This window comes from Hibiscus syriacus, unplaced genomic scaffold, assembly GCF_006381635.1.
Source record: "Hibiscus syriacus cultivar Baekdansim isolate YM2019G1 unplaced genomic scaffold, ASM638163v2 tig00111851_pilon, whole genome shotgun sequence".
Taxonomy (NCBI): Eukaryota; Viridiplantae; Streptophyta; class Magnoliopsida; order Malvales; family Malvaceae; genus Hibiscus; species Hibiscus syriacus.
The window spans coordinates 35,178-45,442 of record NW_024063203.1 but is presented as its reverse complement, the minus strand read 5'-3'; the positions used below and the strand labels follow the sequence as shown (position 1 = coordinate 45,442).

General features: G+C 34.7%; 1 protein-coding gene and 1 pseudogene across 1 annotated transcript; one reads left to right on the top strand and one right to left on the bottom strand.

Annotated features, from left to right (window-relative positions):
- Window positions 1–536: 536 nt before the first annotated feature.
- LOC120172506 (ethylene-responsive transcription factor 1B-like) lies at window positions 537–1,161 on the top strand. The gene has a single exon (XM_039179955.1). The coding sequence runs from the start codon at window positions 537–539 to the stop codon at window positions 1,104–1,106; it is 570 nt and encodes a 189-aa protein (XP_039035886.1). The 3' UTR covers window positions 1,107–1,161.
- A 5,433-nt stretch (window positions 1,162–6,594) lies between these two features.
- On the bottom strand, window positions 6,595–10,262 carry LOC120172505 (annotated as a pseudogene).
- Window positions 10,263–10,265: the final 3 nt, after the last annotated feature.

Below are 10,265 nucleotides of genomic sequence, written 5' to 3'. Positions count from 1 at the left end.
AGATTGCCCCAACATCAAGTTGAGAGCAGTTTCCGTAAGAGACCACACAAAAGCTGGTGAGGAAAAAACCACACATATTGACCAAAATTGGAAACCAGAGTGATTAGGGAAAAGGAGACAAAACCCTAATAAATTATCTTGCTCGATATATAAAATACATATTTGGGTTTTAAACCCAGCCGCCGTACGTCATATTGTGTTAATTGCTTTCCAACCCTTTTCCTTGTTTATTTTATTCTATGTTTTTAGACATTTTGTTAAAATAATTTGTGTCAATATTATTTTTTTGTTAAAATCAGTGGCATCATCATCATCAATTAGTTTAATAGGCATAATTATAATAATATTTACCCATAATGTTTTAAATAAACATAATATAATTTTTTTTTTCTGGATTTGGAACTCTGATTTGGAACATTTATTGAGCGTTTGCACTTTAGGTTCAAACGTTGTTGGATCCAACCCTAGGTTACCAAAAAACAGAACAACCTCAATAGACAAGTATTGTTTCTTTCAACATTATTCAAAGGACAACTATGCCTGAACCATCATTTGGATCCCCGTCATTGTCGCCGTCCCCGGCGACATTTTCCGGTTGCTGGGATGAGCTTCTTCTCAACTTCAAGAACTCCATTAACGGCGTAAACGAAGATAACTTTAGATCGGGTGTTGCTAAACATGAAGAATCACCCAAGAAAGAAAAAGCTTACATAGGTGTAAGGAAGCGGCCATGGGGGAAATACGCTGCGGAGATTCGGGATTCAACGAGACATGGCCTTAGGGTTTGGCTCGGAACATTCGACACAGCCGAAGAGGCCGCTCTAGCTTACGACCAAGCAGCATTTTCGACGAGGGGATCGTCGACGACCCTCAATTTCCCGATCCACGTCGTCACAGAATCGCTTCGTAACATAAAATACCGATGCGACGACGGGTGCTCGCCGGTAGAGGCGCTGAAGAAGAGACAACACCGCCCTAGTACAAGATCCAAGAACAAAGAAATCATTAGCAAACAAAACGAGACACAAGGAGAGAACTTGATTGTGTTGGAAGATCTGGGAACTGATTACTTGGAACAACTTCTAAGTTGTTCATGTTTAAACTGACTCAGGTTCTTTTGTTTATATGTATATTCATTTGTTTTCAATTTCAGTTCCGTTCTTTGTTCCATAGCTAAATGCATCTTTCTTCTGAATTATGTTTTCTCATTTGATATTATGAATAAAAACACTATTATTATTATGGATTACAGATTCATTTAGGGTTTATAAAAGTGCTAGGGTTATCTTATTTTAGCTCTCTTTTTCAAATTAGGGATTTCTCTCATATCCCTAATTGTCCTCCATCTTTCTTAATTGAGATAAAATAGAAACACTGCTGTTGCTTCTTTAGGTTTTATTTTTTGCAATAAAGTGATGAGATCTGTGCAGTTGTATTGTAACAACCTCTTCCACAACTAAGGAATTGCACATTTTCGTAGTTAACGGCGGACAATCTCTTACTTTCAGGTCTGATTTTTCTTTTTGCTCAACATGCTTTATTATTGAATATTATGCTTATGTTGAATTTAATTTCTTTGTATTCCAACATCTCTATCATCATGTAACTAATACTAGTTATCCCTGTTATACCAACCCTTAGTACACCTCCGGCGGGCTCAAAGGATCCACGGAAACCTACACCGGGCCACCACTTGGCACCCCTGACCTTTTGACCACGAATTAGGATTGTAGCCTGTTGTATCTCCTTCTGATCTCTCTGCAAGGCACACTTTCATCGTTGTTTCTTGTCCTATCAAACCTCAAAATCTATAGAAGCAATCGTCTCTTGATATGCACAACATATAATCTACTAGCTATATATATTATGTGACCGTCAAATTTATTTGTCGTGTCAATCTATAGATAGTCATTACCACTCTTTGTCAGACACCAGCATATGAATCACAGAAGACTAGAGAAGGAGACTCTCTCAAACTCTTTATTGTTCATCATCTTTTTTAGTTTTTATGTTTTCTCTTTTCCTTATATAAAACAATCATGTGTGACTCTTTACTCAAATCAAAAGAGTGAATCATTATAAATTAACTATCACATCCACACTCCTATTTCTCCCATCAACATAGTCCTCGTAAATCTTTCTTCTGCCTAAACAAAATGATTTTGTATATTTAGTCACCCTTTTAACCAAATAGGATGTATGATAATGAACTTATAAAACATACCTAAGTTAGATTTTGTATAGACCTTGTTTCTGATTATTTGTCAATCTAATGATGTCATGTGGCACTAGATATTCAAAATTTATGAGAAGACTCAATCAGAAACAAATTAAAAAGAAACATCATTATATTGTGAAACAAGACTCAATCAAAAGAGATTAATTAGATCGACATATAATCAGAAACAATACTCAATCTAATGAAAGGGGATAGAAAACAATTAATCTCTCAAGCTCTCCTCATATTCTCTCTCTCTTTTAGGAAAAAGAAACAAAACTCTCATGATTTGTTGACCCCTGTCATTATATTGTGACTCTTTGTTCTACAGAAAAAAATAAATTGCCATCAATCAATCGGTATACTCTATCCAAATTAAAAAGAATAAACCATAGCCTAATTCATTCAACCTTCATCCCACATTGTCCATTAACATCACAAAATCAATTAGAAAGTATAATAATCTCAAAATCATTACTAAATAAGACTCCAAAAAAATGATTGGATTTGAGAAATAATCACGAATTTTACATTTGTACTTATTATCGCTCGATTCACACTATTTCTGAAGTTTAGATAAATGTTTAAATTCAAGTTCACAAACCCTACTTCCTTTGGTTTTTTGCTGTGAATTTTGCAGGTTCTTGCATATCATGGTGGTTGGCCTCATGCCCCGACGCATGTTGGTCTAATTTTGACGAAAGGTTACATGTGTTTATAGACACTTGTGGTGCTACATGCTTATGACTAACGACTGTTTCTTCCATTGCTCTTCGGTGACATTTGTTAAGGAAGGTGTCAGAAAGTCGTAAAGAATCTTACTTACAAAAGGAATAACACAAAGGCCAGATGGTATTGAAGCTCTACAGAATAGTGTTTGGAGATTCATTTATCATGGTAAGTTGATGTGTTCTTGTTTTCTAGAGTTCTTTTCCTAATAATTCGAGCTGATTATAAGATAGTATCTAATCAGAATTTTTTCAAATCAAAATCAATAACATATTTGTATCGAGAGTACGTTTGAAATTAAAAATTACCAAACAACTAAATCTATTTGTAATCATTTATATTTATACACGAATAACTCGTTTGAATAATCATTATAATTGATGAATGAGTTAAATCAAACCTGACAAGAGGAGAGATCGTCTTCCTATTTGGGAGGGAACTCAAGTTTCGCCAGAAAATATGGGGATTCTTTGAGAGATAATCTCCGGCTTCAAATTACAGCAAAATCGATTTGAGAGATTATATTATAAAATGGAACCAAGAAAATTTGTTGGGACGAACCGCATACAAAAATTCCCAACTCGGGTCATAATACTGCGCTTTTTGAGTTTAATTTCCATCCACTTTCTTTTGTCCCTAAAACTCTCTGATTTCTGTAGTGCATGTATATTTGGATTTGTCTAGCCGCCGTACGTCATCTTTGATTTTCGTGTTTCGTCCTTTGTAATTTACAATTACTCGTAATGATACCTAACGTTTAGTAAAAATGTTACTTTGATCCCTATCTCCTTATTTGGAATATGCTAATTTCCAATGTTTTATTTTGAGTTACTTCATTGACGGAGATGAAACTGAGAGGTGATAGTTTTTTATATTTTAGGGTTTAAAAATAAGAATGAGTTTTTGATGGTTAATCGATTTTTAATGATTTTTAATTAATAATATTTTTTTGATTTAAAATAAAACGTTAAGCATTTTTTAAAAAATCATAACTAAAATAACACTATTATCAGATGATAGAAATGTTTTTTTTATCATTATGCCTGAAAAATATTAAAGAGTTGGGGGGGGGGGGCGTTGGTCAACTCACCGTCAATGTAGCTACATTTAGAGGAGAGGTAATCTGCTTGTTGAAACAAGATATTGAATAGGTTGTTTGGGGTTCAAATTATATTTAATTTGAGTTTTATTTAGGTTGGATTGAATTTAGTACATATTTAGTTTGGATTTGTGGTAAGTTAGGTTGAGTCGGTTATTAAGTCAATTAATATCGATTTAGTTAATTTTTGGGTCGGAGCCTGATCAGTGTCTTTCTTTTACTGGCTGTGTTTAAATTTGTCATTGATATGAACACTATTTTTCCTTTAAATAAATCTAGGCAAATATTTTTAACGAGGTTCGTGTTAATTTTTTTTGCATGACTTTATTTTCTTTAATCATACATCTACATCTAAAAAAATCCTTTTGGGTTGGAGTCAAAATTTGATTGGTCAATTTTTAAATTGATTTAACATCATATTGATCAATTTTCGGTTTGAGTCTATCTTTGGATATTCAAGTCACTTTTGATTGAATTTAAATATCTTTTTATTTTTTCAATTTTATCAGTTAAATGTAAATATTTGACATAGTTTGTGAGATATATATATATAATTTGAATGAGAATTTTTAATTTAAGGCTTATGTTTTATATTAAATTGTAAATGATTTTTAAAAAAATAACTAGAGTCTATCGTCTAAATTACCCCTATTAAAGTTAATCATATGAACTAGAATTTGGCTAGTAGGTAATATTATTTTATAATATTTCATATCATATATTTTATTTTTTCCGGAAAAATTTATATTCAAACTCACGCATCTAATGGGGATGGGTGTTCGAGAGTCAAGTTGACTAGGGATGGTAACTGGTCAGGTATTAGTCCTCTTCTCCGTTTAAAAAATTCGTATCAGTTCTCACTTAAAAAATTGCGGGGATTTAAACGGGGATCTCCATCGGATAATCGGGGAAAACTGCGGGGAAACGGGCATCCCCGTTTAGCATAAACAGTTATTTAAACGGGTATCAGGTTAGATATATATATATTTAAATTAAATATATTAATATTATATATATTTTTTAAATTAAATTTATTAATATTATATATATATAATAATTATTTTTAATATTTATCGGGCCGAGTAATCGGGTAATCGGGGCGGGGATTACTAAACCCGTCCCCGTTTAACATAAACGATTTTCTCCCGTCCCTATCCCCGTTTAACATAAACGGTTTTTCTCCGTCCCCATTTAATTTGGTTTTCGATTTTTTCCGGCGGGTTCGGATTTTTTTACCATCCCTAGACGAGTCATGTTTTATAACTCAAATTTTATTTGAAAATTTTTTAGTTGAATTGAGTTGTTTGATTTTTTATTTAAATTAAAAATCTTTAGAGAAAATAATAGAGTATTTTTTTCAGCAATATTTTCTTAAGATATATTATATTTCATTTTATTGTAAATGAATTCAAATTAAAGTACAAACAGATGGCAAGACGAGTAACATGCTACGGTTCTTCGCGTAACAAAAACAAACTAATAATTTCCCTGCGTCGTCGGTTCTTCGCGTTATCTGCCTCTACACAGTTCCACGTGCTCATCACCTAGGCTGTTCAGCTTCCTTTGGCTTTTATTTACTTTATATTCTATCTTTTCTATTTAAGTATTAAAATATTTTTTTTATCAAAATAAATACTTAAGGTATTTTTTATCAAAATAAATACTTAAAATATTTATTTTTTTATTTAAGTACTTAAAATATTGTTTAACAAATGTCACACGTCAACTTTTCTAGAATTTAGATGAAAAAATTTAAATAATTTAGGTACCTATTTTAACATAAAATACTTTAGATACCTATTTGATTGGAAAGGTAGATCCTTGCTCACTATAATTTTGAAATTAGCTTGGACAACATTTATTTACACTGTTTGGGAGGAGAGGAACAAGAGGCTATTCCAGGTATGCTCACGAAATTTTAAAGCATTACTCTATGCTGTAAAACACACCTATCCAACTAAGGGGTAGAATTATTAATAGGAATGATAGTGTTAATACTATACTTTGTAATCATTGGGTATTGAATAGCTGAATTCTGTTATGTTGTAAGTAGATATTGTTTGTATTATTGAACAGGCTGTTTTTATATAGATATTTGGGTAATAAAATCGAATTATCCAAAAAAATAAAATAGACTTGTGTAAAAGCCAAAAAGATCGAACAGTTTGGTTAATGGGCTGATATTCAAGATAGAACTCGGATAAAAATGGGGGAAAAAGAAAGAGGGAACGTGCTTTAAAGAAGAAAAAGAAACAAGAAAACGCGTGGGAATCATCAGAATTGAAAGGGAGGTCCCTGTCGGAGTGGGATATGTGAATGTTTTAATTAGAGAAGCCAGAAAAGCAGTGGAGCTAGGCAAAGAAGTAGGGATTCAAGTTCAATGGCGCGAAGAAGATGTGAATGTGATGGAAGTAGAAGAGTAGATATTCAAAAGTTACATATATATTGAAATAGTAACCTTTTCCAGCCGATTACATGTTAATGGAAGGAGGTCATCCCTTCCTCTCGGATCCACTGCAAAACAACCCTAACACCATTTAACATTGCATCAAGCTTCGGTCCTCCTCTCGGACGTGAAGAAAAAGGTGTCTTGGTTGTTAAACTTGACCCTCCTGGCCTCTTCTCTTGAGATCTGATGGCGGAGACTCTTCCAGCCATCGGGGTGTTGGTTGCCTCTGAATTGGTGAAGAAGGAAACCCATTAGGCTCCTTCGCCGCCTGCTCGTTTCAAGAAGGCGAAGTTTTGCTGTACCGTCAGTAGCTGCACTTCCTCCACGTTATCGTCAAACACCGTGTCGCCGTTTTTGTTCACCACCAGCATTCTGGCGCAGCTTCTTAACATAAGTATCTTGTGGGCGTTGACGCGCCATTGTGGAATGGTATACGGGCTCTCTCTTTACAGTAAATAGAGTGTTAATGTTATGTGATTTGACATTTGATGAAATGTGGAGATTTTGTGGAGCTTACGCTGTGCCGCTGTGGAGAAGACCCATTTCGGCGCTGAGGCCGAGTGGGTTGAGGATGGGGAAGTTAAACCAGTTGTGAGTGGAAAGACGACAGGCTTGCGGGTTGAAAATGTCGGCACGTTCAGGGTCGGCGATGTTCTCCTTGATTCTCATGGCGCAGAATGTTTCCTCGAGGCCGTTATTTCTTCCTTCGCGGCGTCTTTCCTCCTCCTGCTGGATTTCTTGGCGCTCTTCCTCCTCCATTCTGTGTGGTGATACTACGTCCAGTCTTTCCTTGACTCTAATGATGCTGCCTCTGTTTCCTCGGACCTCTTGCAGCTTCCTAATGATATTGATGTCCGCGTTGAAAGCTTGAGCCAAGAACTCACTTTCGAAGGCGCGGAGAAGGTTTCTGCATTACGAGCTCCTCTGCTCGTAGCGGCGGCTGCGGTTGTCTTCTTCTTCTTCCTCCTCCTCCCGGCGCTCACTCCTGCTTCCGTGAAGCTGCTGTCGTGCAAACCTCCTTAGTCTTCTCTGTTCCTCTTCTGGGTTACCAGCAAGATTGAATTTAAACAACACAATAGAATTCATCATAAAAAATCGTTAGAAATTTAAAATTTTTCTATTTTTGCTGCTAAGAATGAGTGAAAGTAGTGTGTATATATATATATGAAGTATATACTCTTGGATTGTTATCGAGTTGATTAGCAATGTTGGCAGTGTGGAGGAGGTTGGCAGTAACAAGGCGCTCCTTGCCATCATTGTAGAACCAGTGCATGACGCCGGCCGGCAATGCAATGACGTCACCCTTGCGGAAGCGCCGGACCTTCTGGTGCTGGTCCTGGAACCTTGCATGGCTTTGCTGCCCTTGCTGTGATTCCTGGAATGTTTCTGCACATCCAGGCATCACGGTGCCCTGAATACCCCCTTCCTGATAACAAATTTCACAAGGGTAGATAGTAAACACTGGTGACGGACTATCTTATATTTAGCCACGGTAATCTAAGATTTACATGGACCCCGCTCACTACTTAGTCACAATTAATAATATTTTTTTATCTCATTTTTTTTAATATGAATCTTCACCCTTTTTGTATATGTAAATAAAGAGTGAATAATTATATAAAATTTATTTTAAAATTAATAGATATTATTCATTAGAACTATAAATGACATGTAAGTCAGACCATAAAATAATTTATTTTTATAAATATATTAAATTTGTTTATGTAAGATATTCACAGATTATGGTATATATTTTAATTTAATTTCTAATTTTTAAATATTTTATATCTTCAAAACTGCATTCTACATTAATCGGCTTGCCATCTGTTCATAGCTTAATTTGAATTTCATTTACAACAAAATGAAATTTAATTTTATTAAATTAAGTTTGAGTCTCGAATATATATAAAAAAATCAGGATATTAATTATTGGTTATAATAATTTAAGAGTTAACTGAAAATTTGGCTACAATAATTATTTAGTTATGATTTTCTCGTCTATTTTATAAAAATTAAAAAGTCAATTCTTTTTATGCTTCCATTGTTTTTTGGTTTGATCCGAACAAAAATCAGTTCGATCAAACTGAATGAAAAACATATATTAATCGATTAATTCAAATCAAGTAATATATAATATATATAATTATAAAACAGTCCCATCACAAAAGTGTTGATCTATAAGTAATATGACAAGATTTTGACCCTTATAAATGAGGTTGACGTCAATGTATAAATATTAATTAATCTAGCATCTTTTACAAGGTTTTCATATTCTCAATACATGGCTACCAATGTTCGAATTAATACTCCATTAACAAATTTGATGCTCAACTGGTGGATGAATCACAGTTCAAGGATGATACCATCCTCAGCTTTATAAGAACTCTCAAGTCTTCCATTGGAATCAAAATCTAGAGCAATAGGAACGAAATAACGGTTTGCTTATCGTTCGCCACCAGTTCCAGCAAAGAATTGGGCTAACTATGTTGTAGCGATCGCAAAAGGTAACTACGTGGTATCGGTGTTACCCTGTAATGAGAAGAGGGACCCAAGGAATAACTCCGCATGGCATACGAAAGAATGTCGGGTCTCCAACCGGAAAAACAACCTCGCTCGAGACAGAGCTCCTTGATTTGCTTGTAATGCCTGGTAATAATGTCTGGAGTAGAGAAAGCTTTCGGGGTTACAGATGAACACCTGGGGCAACAAAAATTAAAAGATGAGGTTCAACATCACAAGTGATACATAATGAAGGCCATCCCTTATCAAATTTATATGTACTTTAACACTAGTTTTCGATGAGAAGTGATGACATCTAGATAAAGATTTTTCGCACAACATATCCATATGCGCACATCTATGTTGCTCGAATTCGGGTGTATGTGCCGGACATGGATATGTTTGACCTTTGTTAAGTTTTTCCATGTAGTTGGAGGGTCCGACTCAAATGCTTTAAGAAAGACGACTCAGATAAACCACCATGTTTCAACCTTCCATTTGATCTCTAAAACAAGTGAATATTACAGTAATATTAACAAATTTATCATACAGTGGACCCAAATTCCTCAACGGGAAGCATGTAAAATTTGAGCCAAAAGGCAAAATCAGCAAAGGAGACCGAATCAATGCACGTTGAAAAAAAATTATTGCCAAAGTGGGAACTATAGAAATATGGGAGAGCATTAGTAGTAAACTTCGTAGAACTGAAGCAACGAATCTGTTTATAGTGCAGGATGGACAATAAGCAAGTGGTTAGCCTACCTTCTATTCTATACATAATGCCGCAGCGTATCGGCTGAAGAATTCCTTAACCTACAGCTCTGTCCCAAATGGACATCACCGAAGACATACCTACATCACCATACAACAGCTAATGAAAATCTTATAACATAAATTGGTAAGAGGAGGAAAAGCCGGATATAAAATAAAATATGGAACCTGTATTCACAACTTGAAAAGAAATTAAGGAATTCCATTGCCAATTTGCTGTTCTTACATATGCAGTATTGAACACCGATAGCTTAGCTGTTAGGCATAGATGCTTTTAACATCTTGAATTTGCTCTAGTTTTATTGTACTAAAGTTTTCCATATTGCATTACCAGACCTGTTTCATGGAATCATAGGAAGTCATTCAAGTAGTTTTAAGGTTTCAAAGCATATATCTTATTGGAAATCTAATAAGAACTAAACATTCGTTTCTACAAAATCTGCCTACAATTACCTTTCATTGAATGTGACTGCAGATTTCTTACAAGGCTCTACCATAAG

Bases quoted from the DNA above. Each gene is read 5' to 3' on its own strand.
- LOC120172506 (XM_039179955.1), top strand. From the start codon at position 537: ATGCCTGAACCATCATTTGGATCCCCGTCATTGTCGCCGTCCCCGGCG.